Source organism: Indicator indicator, chromosome Z, assembly GCF_027791375.1.
Source record: "Indicator indicator isolate 239-I01 chromosome Z, UM_Iind_1.1, whole genome shotgun sequence".
Lineage (NCBI taxonomy): Eukaryota > Metazoa > Chordata > Aves > Piciformes > Indicatoridae > Indicator > Indicator indicator.
Window position 1 is genome coordinate 55,478,322 of NC_072053.1, and position 11,376 is coordinate 55,489,697.

Sequence of the window (11,376 nt, forward strand, 5' to 3'; positions counted from 1 at the left end):
GGCGGCAGAACAGGGCCCCGCTGCGGGCTCCACGAGCGCGACGGACCGGTCCACCTCCGCGGCCCGGCTCGGCCCGGCCCCAAGCAGCGAGGTCTGGCCCAGAGCGCCGCTGCCTATCCGGCCGCAGCCGTGCGACCTCTAGCACCGTCAACCATGGTCACCGCGGCTCGTCGGGACACGGCCGAAGGGGACGGTACTCTGGGAAAAAGTGCATCGCAAAGTACCGCCTCCGTCGGGTGCCGTCACGCCAGCAGAGAGCTCCTGCCGTTCACGGTACCCTCCGGCACTAGCGCGCAACTGGTTCTCAGTCTCACGGGAAGGGAGTTCAGCACTTCTCATCACTTCAGGGAAGAGAGAGGTCCAGACCACCCAAAAGCAGACGGCTCTGCTCAGCTTGACTTCCATGGGCCCTGGCCGCTATGCACCAGCCTGCTCTTGCCTTTCAAGCTCTCAGAAGTTCATCAAACTGTAGAAAAAGCTCAAAACTATTTTCTTCCAGTGGTTAACTTGTGTCATATTTCAACAGACAGGGAAAATAAATACCTTCATGCTCTGCCACAAGCCAGGCTGACCGGATTATAGAAACAAGGAATAGCTCGAGTATTACTTGAAGAATTACCACACAGCACACACTAAACTTGAAAATTTGACCAACTTTTATTAAATGCTTCTATTACTTCTGCCATTAAGTCATAACAAAGTATGACAACCTTTCAAAGCACTGAACACTTCTTGTATGTAATCACTTAATACAAAAAGCAGTCTTCTACACCTCTCCTATTTTTTCAGTTATTTTACCCAAAACTGATCACAACAGAATACTGCTTCAGCTGTCTGAATTTTGTCTACAGCCAAGTATGATTCAATGTAGTCATCATGTTCATGTATTTGAAGAAATATTCTGCAAGTTACTCAAAACATTACAGCTGACAGGAAAAAAATAAATTAAAAAACAATTTCTATCCTAATGAAGTAAGTTACAACTCCAGTCTGCAACTGGCTGGTAATGACACAAATCTTGTGCCCAGTGAAACAGTTCAAGAGTAATTTCTCAGTTATGACTCAGAAGTACAACAGATTTATGCTCAGGGCTCATCTTGGGATCAGATTACATGTGCACACAGGCAAGTGAATAGTCAAAAACATGTAACTTATCTGAGAAACTCTGAACCTATGCACAAAAATTATCAGATTATAGACTAAGAAACCTAGAACAACTACAGTGTTTCATATTTTAAGCCTAAAAGACTCAAAAACAAATGAGTCTGTGACAGCTAAGTTTAGGAGCTGAAAGCAAAATTTAAACCGTATCACTGGTGCAAAATTATTTACATTCAACGAAACTGATTAATTATTCAACTACACTTCAGTTAAGTGCATCAACACATGACTTAAATTTAGTTAATGAGATTTTCAACCACAGCAGGTTATCAATTATCAGAGAACATAATAAACAGTTGCAGTTTCTGGTGTAGTATCACACTACTTTCCTGGAACAGCTGTACATATCTGATCAGTCTATTTCAACTGATTTAAAATTATTTCTTCCTGCTGTCTAAGCCTTCTTGACCTTCAACAAGAGGAAGGAGTTAAAGCAAGCAGGTCAGTAAATACGAATTATTAATATCCCCTAAAGCAGTAGCTTAACAAAAATCCAAACCAAAAGACACACAAGACCAATCTGAAAACATAGTTCTGTTAGCATATTAGGAATCTCTGGCTGCCTTCCAAGGAAAATAGGGAAAAAGATCACTGTGAGACAATGCTATTTGGAAGTTTACAACATTCATAAAGTAACAAGATATCCCACTAAACATTTTCTATCAGCATCTGACTGCTAGGCAGCATCTGGTCTGTAACTTCATTTATTTGGGAAACACATTAAATCACACTGTTAACACTTTTAACTATCTTTGGAAGCCTATATTCTAGTTGTACAGCGAATACTTTTCTGCAGTGTTTAACTGAAAACTGTGCTACAGTTAGTAAACACAAAATTGGCATGTTATCCTGAAGTAAAGCAATAAGGTGGCTTTATGCACAGAAAGTGTGGAGGCTTCTATTTGCTAATAATCATATAAGAGCAATACTTTAAAACTTAGTGTTTGCTAACAAGAGAGGCAGAATAGTTTACTACAAATCCAAACCACCCTGTAAAATATCCCCTTTATTAACAAAATCAAGTGCCAAATCACTACAGGGTCAAAAAATATTACCAATTGCTTACCTTTGTCTAGACTTTGCAAGACTAATCATTTTCAAATAAAACCAACAATGTGCAAAAAATTCCTAACATTACATGTTAGGACTAACAAGTGCTACCAAAAGATTCTGCTGACATCAAACCAGGAATTGTGAAACAGCACTCATACCTTCAGCAGTCACAGTGAAGATCCTGAGTGATCTTACTGTTTCCTGCAAGCAGTTTCTTCCCCTCTACAAGTTGATACAACTAAGCTTTTCCTTCCACCACAATGATACTAAGTAAAGGTAAAACATCAGAAGACTATGACTTCATTCCTGCATTAGACCTACCCCTTCATATAAATTTGCTTACATTGTCAGATAAATACTTTGTCAGCCTTCTTTGGCCACATGACTACCATTCTGCTAATGATGAACACTTTGTTTTGAAAGTGCTTCTCATGAAATCTGCTTCAAATAAACGAGTTAACCTTGCAAAAATCCAGCATCCCACAACACGTACATTTGTTGACCCTGCATTATGCAGTCCCATATTTACAAAATACTTAGAAACTTTACATCTATCTTTTACCTTACAAAAAGTGCAATTCTCTCACCCCATGTTATGAGGCAACAACATTCTTCATAAATTCTACAGAATAGCAGCCTATGATAAGCAAATAAGGTGCTTAGCTTATGCTCAAGATCTAACTGGTTAAGTACCACCAGGAAGTACATTTTTGTATAGGGTTTCTATCTACTTTCGAAGTGGTGCCACAGCTAGGTTTGCGAGCTCAATGAGAGCCAGTGCACCATGCATGCGTTCACGCTGTTCCTGGAGGCGACGGCGAGCAGCTGAATGAGCGCTGTTTTTCTCTTCATCATCCTCTTCATCAGACTGAAGATACTCCACTGGGTCCTGCTGTTCCTGATCTGTTTTCTGAATTGTTTTAGTTTTCAAAGCAGGAGCACGCTGTTCTCTGCTCTCCCAGTATCTACAAAATCAAATGCGGGGAATGGTTTTAAAATAGGTACAACTGACTTTCACACCAAGGACTCCAAATAGGCAAAAATCTCCCAAGCATTAGCTTGCATAAGATTAAGCACTGCCTTTTCCTTTATCTTTCAGCCCTAATAAGGTAGTATTTAAGCTGTCAGAAACCTCCTTTACTTAATATTTTAAGTGTAGTACTCAAGTGAACATCTGTGACAGATTTCTCCTTTACACAATTCCCAGCAAGCAAGCTTTTATCCTGGCATACACAGTTGTTGCCCCTCATACAGATGCAAATTCGGCAAGACAATAGCACTAACAATATTAGCAGGTTCTAATCAAGCAGAGAAGCATTTAAGGAGAACAAAAAAACAAAGGAAAACACAACTATAAGAAAGTCTCATGAGGAACTCTGACTTGACCATGAGTTTGAACTTCTTTAAGGGAAGGCAAGGTCATGCTGTTTCATATTGGAGAAACAGATGGTTTGGGTTTGTTTTGGGTGGGGAGAAGGGTTGCCCTTAAGAATAAAATGCTTTCTTAGACCATTCTTCCAAGTATTTAGAGAAAGACAACAGCTTGAGGGAACTTACTTCGCTAACCACTCAGCCACAGCTTTATTGTCAGCAGTCTCCTTCTTACTCAGCCTGTCTGTGAGCTCTTCCCTCTTCAGTCGGGCATAAGGATGTTTGGGGCAATGACGGTTTGCATGCGTAAATCTACTTAAACAGCCTTAAAAATCACAAAGTGACAATGAAGAACATGTTACGGAAGTCAGATAACCAACAAGTGAGCGCGATATTTGTGGGATGAAGATGCTGCTGAATCCAATCTTCCTCACTCACAAAACCCTATGTTTGACTGAAAACAGCACACTAGTGCAACATTCATAACATGCCCTGTCATTTTACAACTAGTATAAACTGACAGAATTACTGATAACCTACTTATATAATATTGTATGCAATCTTTAGAAACATATTTGTATGATTATACTCCTCCCTTCCCTAGAACCTTCTCCAAAATTAAAATCCAAAGCTTTTATGGATCTTTGATGTGTGAACACGCATACACTTCCTGTACTAGACTGACCCTATGTTCTGAAAGCTGTAAATTGTTCTCCATTGGCTCACCATTTTCTGGGCAGACGAAAGGTTTCTCCCCTGTGTGAAGACGCTGGTGAGTTTTGAGCTGCCCACTCTGAACAAAGGCTTTCCCGCAATCTGGGTAATCACACAAATAAGGCCTTTCACCTTAAAAATAACAGAACATATTTACGAAAAATGAATATAAAAGAAATGTCATTGTAACCAGTGGTAGTCCCTGGCTTGAGATTTACACAAGCAAGCTCTCCTTTTACCCATCCAGATGCTTGCATCTACTTAAAAAAACCCTGGTCTGTCAAACAGCAGAGATTCACTTCTACTTGAAACAGATCTTTATTTTTAAGTACTTGCTCAATGCTACTGGATAGTACCATTATTTCTAGGGGAGGAATTATAATTTTCCTCATATTTTCTGATTTGAGCCTCTTGCACAGTACTACATAAGCTTTATCCCATGAAGCTATGCACTGGAGTAGGAAATATATGAAGCGAGTAAATGGACAAGTAAAGCAACTCAAACAGATAAATGTAACAAGATAAATCTTATCCTTAATATAGCCTGAAGTAGGGTATACAACAGTATAGCAACACATGAAGTTGCAGAATTTCTCATTAAGGAAGCCTACTTGAAAAAGCTGTACTGGATAAATAGAAGTCACATGAGGAACTTATTCCAAACTTATGCCAAGAAAGTCCAGTCATCAAGAAAGACTTCCCATGCAAAATACTACAAGAACAAAGATAGCAGATGTCTCCTTCCTTAAGACTGCATGCATCTGTTCAAAGGCATGCCATGCCACCAGTCCTCAGCAAGGATGATAGAACAAGAGTGATGCTGACTTAGTAAGTCAGGGGAATAACACTAAAGTAAGGTCTACTCGGTTAAGTACTTCATGCGATATTTAATACAATCAAGTGAAATAAAAGCATCTTTTGAACAAAGAACATGAGAAAACAGCTGTTTAATATTACTATCTAGTTTAGTCTTAGTGACTTGAGTCAGTAAAAGAGATCACATAAGCCAACCTTATGCTGTGACTTTGGAACATGAAAAACAAGAAAAAAAACTAGTACTTGCTTGGTCTGAAAAAAAAAACACCATCTTTGTGTTCAGTTTAAGCTCAGCAGAGTTGATCCTAAATTTTAAGTTAACTGTAAGCTGCTTTCTACCTTCAACTCAGTAAATTACATGACCACCTCCACCCCAGAAAATGAGGAGAACCAGGTGGTGATTTTAAGCGTTTGAACTCTTTTCTCAACATTTATGGCACACATATAGGATGTTACACTACCTAGATTATCAGCCACCCTTTTTAATTCAGACTTCTCTAGCACCTAAACTTCAACTGTTGAGTGAAAAATACACCATCAGGAAGGAAGCAAATCACAGAGACCATCAGAATAAAAAGTGTTACCACATACAGAGCACTAAGCTCAAGAAAAGTTCTCCCAAGGAAGCCCATGACAGCAGCAGATAAAATATTTACACAATTTGCCTGTATTGTTACAGCCTATGTTGCTACTACACTTTCCCAAGACAAAACCAATTACAAAGTTATTTTGATTGCACTAACAAGCATCGGAAGAAAAGGACGATTAGCATAACAGTTGTAATGAAATATTAAGACGTTGAGTTTGTAGGGTGGGGAGGGTTTTGTGTTTGGGTTTTTTTAAATTCCTTATCTTCAGCTCACGCCAGCAATTCACTTTCCGTTTACTCACCAGTGTGAGTTCGTTTGTGGGCCTGCAGTGATTTCTCTCGTGGAAACACTCTGTTGCAGATATTGCAACGTATCCTGCTGGAGGAGTGCTCTCCTTCATTAATCAGGTCACGGACGGTGTCTGCTCTGGGCCGGCCTCGCCTTATCCCATCCTTCATGGAAACAATTAACGAAACTGGAATCCCGCACGATACATCTGCAGTTTAGCCAAACCCCACAACTTTCTATAAAGTAACTTTTAAGTCACGAGTGCGACCAAGGACCGGTTCTGTGACGGCGTTAGCGGTCTAGCCGTTAACCTGAGCATGCCAAGCCCTTACTTAGCTCGCTCCCAACAGTTAGACTACGGCTTGTGCCGCGGCGAGGCACGTCAGACACTGCCAGCGCTCTACGTATGCTCAGTGAAATGAGGAAGAACTGACAAAACACTTCTTTCCCTCCCCACCCCGCCCCAAACTTTAAGTGGACCGGCAGAAGCCCTACAGCCGTCGTTACGAAGAGCTCTTGGCTCGGCTCCCCGCCGCAGCGCATTGCCGCCACCCTCCCATCACTCCTGCCTCCCCCGCCGGACAACACTAAGACCCGCGCGCCACCGCCGGAAGTGACCTCACTTTAAATCTCCGGGCGAAGGCGCGGGGGGAGAAGGGACGGGCAGCTCGGAGTCACCCTTTAACTGCCTCGCTCACCCGGCCGCCCCACTGCAGCACAGCCCGACCTACCCCCCACCTACACACTAACCTTCAGGTGCCGATGTCTGCCGCCGCCCTGGTTCCCCGCCTTTTCTTCGTCCCCGTCAGGGGCTCTGCCCGCTCCCCCGCGGGGCGGAGGGAGGGATGGAGGGGCGACGGTGCCGCCGGGGCTGAGGGTCACGTTGTGGGCGTTCTCGCCCCACCGCCAGGGGTACACCATGAAGTCGCTGAAGCCGGGGCTGGTGGGAACGGGCGGGGCGGGTGCCGGCTCCTCGCCACCCCCTCGCGAGGAGGGTTTGATCGGGGTAGTTTTGATAACGGAAACCAAGACGCGCTTCGGAGAGTCCTGGCAAAAAATCACTGGCGGGCCCGGCGGCAGCCGCTCCGCCATCGCCGACCCCTCTCGGGCACTGGCTTGAAAAAGGGGATGAGTGAGTGGGGTGGCTCAGAGGCGACCCAGCCCTGCTGTCTGAGCCCACGTTGCAGGGTGGGGGGATATGGAGTAGCACGGAAGTCCCGCGGCCGCCGCCACCTATCGCTGCCCGGGCCCGCCTCAGCCGCTCATCGATGGGACGGCGGCTCCCACCCTCTGCGGCCACCCCTAAGCGGATCCGCAAAGTCGGCGCCGGCCCCCGGCAATAGCAATGCCAGCCTCTGCACACCTTTCCGAAGTGGCTCCAGTCGCACTGGTAGTCCCGGTCCCCCTGGCAGTCCCGGTCCCGGCGATGCCCGAGGAAGAGCCGCCGCCACCACTCCACGCCAGCAGCTCAGGCCAAACCCCAGGTTTTCCCGCGTTACGTTTCGCGCCTGAGCGTAACCAATCACTCAACCTGGCGCTAGTGTCACGGAGCGGCGGTTCCCGCCAACCAACCGCTAGGCGAGGAAGTCAGCGGCCCCTCCTCCGGAGGAGGGGTCCGAGCGGGAGGTGTCTCCTTTTCTGCCGGCCCATTGGACAGGCACGCGGCTCGCCGGCGGAATTCGAAACTCAGCGAGCTCGCGGGCCGCTGGAGCCGCCCCGCCCCACCCCGGCTCCCTGCGTCGGAAGGGACGGTGATTGGCCCGTGGGGAGTGGGGGGCGGGGTTGGCGCTCTGGAGCAGGCTTGGCGCGCGCTAAAGGTGGACGGGCTGCTTAGGCCAATTGCTGCAGCAGCCTCACAGAATCATCGCATGGTCTGGGTTAGCAAGGACTCCCAAAGGCCATTAGTCCACCCCCTCCCCGCAGTGAACAGGGGCACATTCAACTAGATCAGGTTGCTCAGAGCCCTAAACAACCTGACGTGGAGTGTTTTTAGGGATCCACCACCTCTCTGGGCAACCTGTACCAGGGTCTCACCACTGTCTGTAAAAAAAAGTTTTTTGTATCTCCTCTAATTCTCCCTCTTTTAGTTTAAAACCAACATCCCTTGCCTTGTCACAACAGACCCTGCTAAAAAGTCTGATTCCAGGTTGCTCACAGGCCCCTTTAAGTACTGAAAAGCTGCAATAAGGTGGCCTTCTCAAGGCTGAACAACACCAATCTCTCAGTTTAGCAGACGGGCTCTTAGCCCTTGAACTTCACCATAATGCCAATTTCCTGAGAAGCAGAACTGTATCCTCTTTTCTTACAGAACTGCAATTTACTATAATTCAGATGTAAGCTAAGTACATAAATCAGTACTTTTCTTCTTTTCCCTTTTCCCTTTTCTTTTCCCTTTTCATAATTACAGCAATAAAACCAGAACAGGTTATTAAAATTGTCACCCATCACAATCCTAGTGCTTTGCTTACAGAGCCCAGTCCCTACCATTCACTTTTCTTTTTCTGGTTGCAAACTGCAGAAGCAGCTGATCCACACTAAGGCTCAGCCTAACACTGTCTAATGTTCATTTTGCAGTTAATTATGCAAATGACTTCACTCAGGCACTATAACCTTCAAAATCTGTTTTGAAGATGGGTGGTTTTGTTGTTTTAGCCTTGCTTCAGTAGTTTTAGCCTTGCTTCATTAGTTTTAGCCTTGCTTCGTTAGTTTTAGCCTTGCTTCGTTAGTTTTAGCCTTGCTTCGTTAGTTTTAGCCTAATCAGTTCCATTTTATCTTCACAAGGCTCCACCCACCAGCCAGCTTTGTGGCACTAAATTAACCTGCATTCCTGTCCCACAGCAGCTGGGCAGTTATCTCACAGATGCTTGAAATAAAAGTGGACATCTGGACTCTAAGCATCTACATGTAATCTACTCGTTAGCTGAGAAAAAAGGGAAATAAGGAAAAAGAGGATTTGCATTGTACCAACTGTAAAATGACAAGGCAGAAATCAGAAGACAATGAGGATGTGCAACTGCTATCAGCTTCCTTGAGACAGGCAGAATTAGAATGTCCTAGTGAGGAGGAAACTGAAGCTGCCAGTCTGGTGTCTAGAAGAACTTGGGGGCAATGACATATGATTGAGGCCCTTCTTTGACAGCCTGTGGGACCTGAGGGAAAACTAGTATATTTGCATATATAGTAGTGTTAAAACTGTAATGACAACTCACAAACCTAATGGCACAATCATACAGGCTCTGCTGGAATTTGTTTACTCCTGAGAAAAGACAGAGTTTGGGATAAGGCAGCACAGAAAGTAGCTCAGAAGCAGATACTAAGCCTTAAATATATCTACCCAGGGAGGATACAAAATGGCATCCTAATAAAGGTGATGAACTGGGAAATCTACAAACTCAAGTCATGATATTCATACATGGAATTCAAAATGGAATGGCAAACAAATGGATAAAAAGTTGCATGAAATGAGGTGGTGGTATCATGTAAGGTAGCTCAAAATTAAACAGATTTGCATCTGGAGGATGCTAACTTTACAATTAGCCTGCATCTGGGTTTCATAGGTTGAGCGCAATCTGCTGCTGTTATTCATAGCATGCTGCAGTCATGCCAGCTTCAAATATGAAAGTACTGGCTGGAGCAAAGCATTATAGGGCTTGTTCAGTTTGTGGCATGGGAGGCTTCCTGTTCCGGTTGCTGCTTCTGGGTTCCAGGATTTTGGGTGTTGTCTTTTCCACTGGGATGGCGGTGAGACAAGGAGGGATGGGGGAGTAGTTTTCTGGCTTGGGCTTTTGGCCACTTGCTTCTTCTTGCTGTTGCTTTGTGCCATGATTTTTCTGCAAATGGGCTAAAGTAATTATGCATTTTGTACTATGTTTATCTCATTTTGCTCTGTAAACTCTATTATTATTTCACGTGTTTTTTTTGTGTCTGAATCCCGAGTTTTTGCATGTTACTTTTCCTCTCACTTTTGTGCTGGGGAAGCAGACAGGTTAGCCCTTGTGCTAAAACTATTACACTGGGGCCATAAAATAGCAGTTACTCTATTATCTCATAACCTCTCCCCAGCAGATAAAGGAAATCAGGAAAAGGAAATGACCTACAGACTGAAATGAAAACTGATTTAATGAAATAATCAAACTGGTATCAACATTAATACAAGGTCTATAAAGTTATTCTTTAAGCAGCAAAAGTGCGGCACTCACAATATCCAGGAAGGTAGTGCTCAAGAACAGGAGAAAGAAGAGGAACAGGGAGATTACTCTTGCCTCCGCAAAATTCATCCTTTATAGTGAGTGTAATGCTCATGGTACAGGACACACCTGCGAGCCAGTTCAAGTCAGCTGTCCTGGCTCTCTCAGAACTGCTTATGTCCTGCAGCCTGTGATTCTGTGCCAACCAAATCAGGACCATAGTATTATGAAACTGTTCAGAAGCTGTAATGTGGCATTATCTACAAAAGTTGTCAGAATCTTTCTGTCTACATAGTGCTGTTAATTACTGTGCCCTGCTTCTGGTTATTTTAACCTTTAAGGTCATCCTGTCTTTTAGTCCTTAAGACCTTTCTTTCCTGTTATCTTGGCTTCAGATTAGTTAATGATAAGCTTATTCAGCCTGAAAGTTGTTAACTCTATTTTTCTAGCATCAAGTAAAGGGACTTGAAGCTCACTTCACTCTTCTTTGCTGGCTGTGACTGACATGGCTCCTGTAGTCAGAAGGATTGCTGCACGGGCAGTCACACGTCACGGAGACTTAGTAATGGCTGATGAGCTCCACTTGCCCGTTTTGCTGAAGAGACCAGCTCTCCAAGACAAACTACAAAACCTTTATGTCCACTGTGGTGCTGCGTTTGTAAGCTGTTGGAAGTATTTATGTGCTTGCAGAGGTCCGCTGATGTAATGAACATCTCATCAGCGTTAAAGCAGTAAGGGAAAATTCAGAAACTTGGGGACCACCAATCCAGTTTATCCAAGTTTGCTGGCCACCTACAGCAGAGTTGCCTTTTGACGTCACAGTCTAGTGTGCTCCATCTTTTGTTAAAGTCACCGGTTAGTGGACGTAGATTATGTCAAAACACCGTGATGACACAGTTGTGTGATGACATGAGATGAGAAGATCTGACTAGCCAGCCTGCCCAGGCACGCACACGCTGGGGCCGCTGTGCCCGCAGCAGCGCGGCACGACTCTCGGCGCTGTCTCCACCTGCCGCTGTAGCACCACGGCCACAAGCAGGCAGCGGGCGGGTACGAGGCTCGCCATAATACACCGCTCGTGACTAATCTCAGCTCGGGTGTCCCGAGCCGCACACCGCATTGGTCAGCAGTCCGGCATTGGCTGTGCTGGCGCTGCACTCTAATTGGCCGAAGCCTCACAATAGGGGCTGGGCAGA

At 44.9% G+C, this 11,376-nt stretch overlaps 1 protein-coding gene across 1 annotated transcript; it reads right to left on the reverse strand.

Moving 5' to 3' along the window:
• Window positions 1–2,941: 2,941 nt before the first annotated feature.
• On the reverse strand, window positions 2,942–7,085 carry ZNF367 (zinc finger protein 367). Its single transcript, XM_054398200.1, has 5 exons — window positions 6,744–7,085; window positions 6,007–6,157; window positions 4,312–4,431; window positions 3,772–3,910; window positions 2,942–3,179 (listed from the first exon to the last, which is right to left on the reverse strand). Exons 1-5 carry the CDS (start codon window positions 7,083–7,085, stop codon window positions 2,942–2,944), a joined length of 990 nt encoding a protein of 329 aa, XP_054254175.1.
• Window positions 7,086–11,376: the final 4,291 nt, after the last annotated feature.

What these genes read in the sequence shown, in the direction of transcription:
- ZNF367 (XM_054398200.1), bottom strand. Translation starts at nt 7,085, where the DNA reads ATGGCGGAGCGGCTGCCGCCGGGCCCGCCAGTGATTTTTTGCCAGGAC. An exon ending in CCACAAACGAACTCACACTG is followed by an intron (nt 4,432 to 6,006) that starts GTGAGTAAACGG and finishes GTTATTTTTAAG; the next exon opens with GTGAAAGGCCTTATTTGTGT. An exon ending in TTTCGTCTGCCCAGAAAATG is followed by an intron (nt 3,911 to 4,311) that starts GTGAGCCAATGG and finishes GTGATTTTTAAG; the next exon opens with GCTGTTTAAGTAGATTTACG.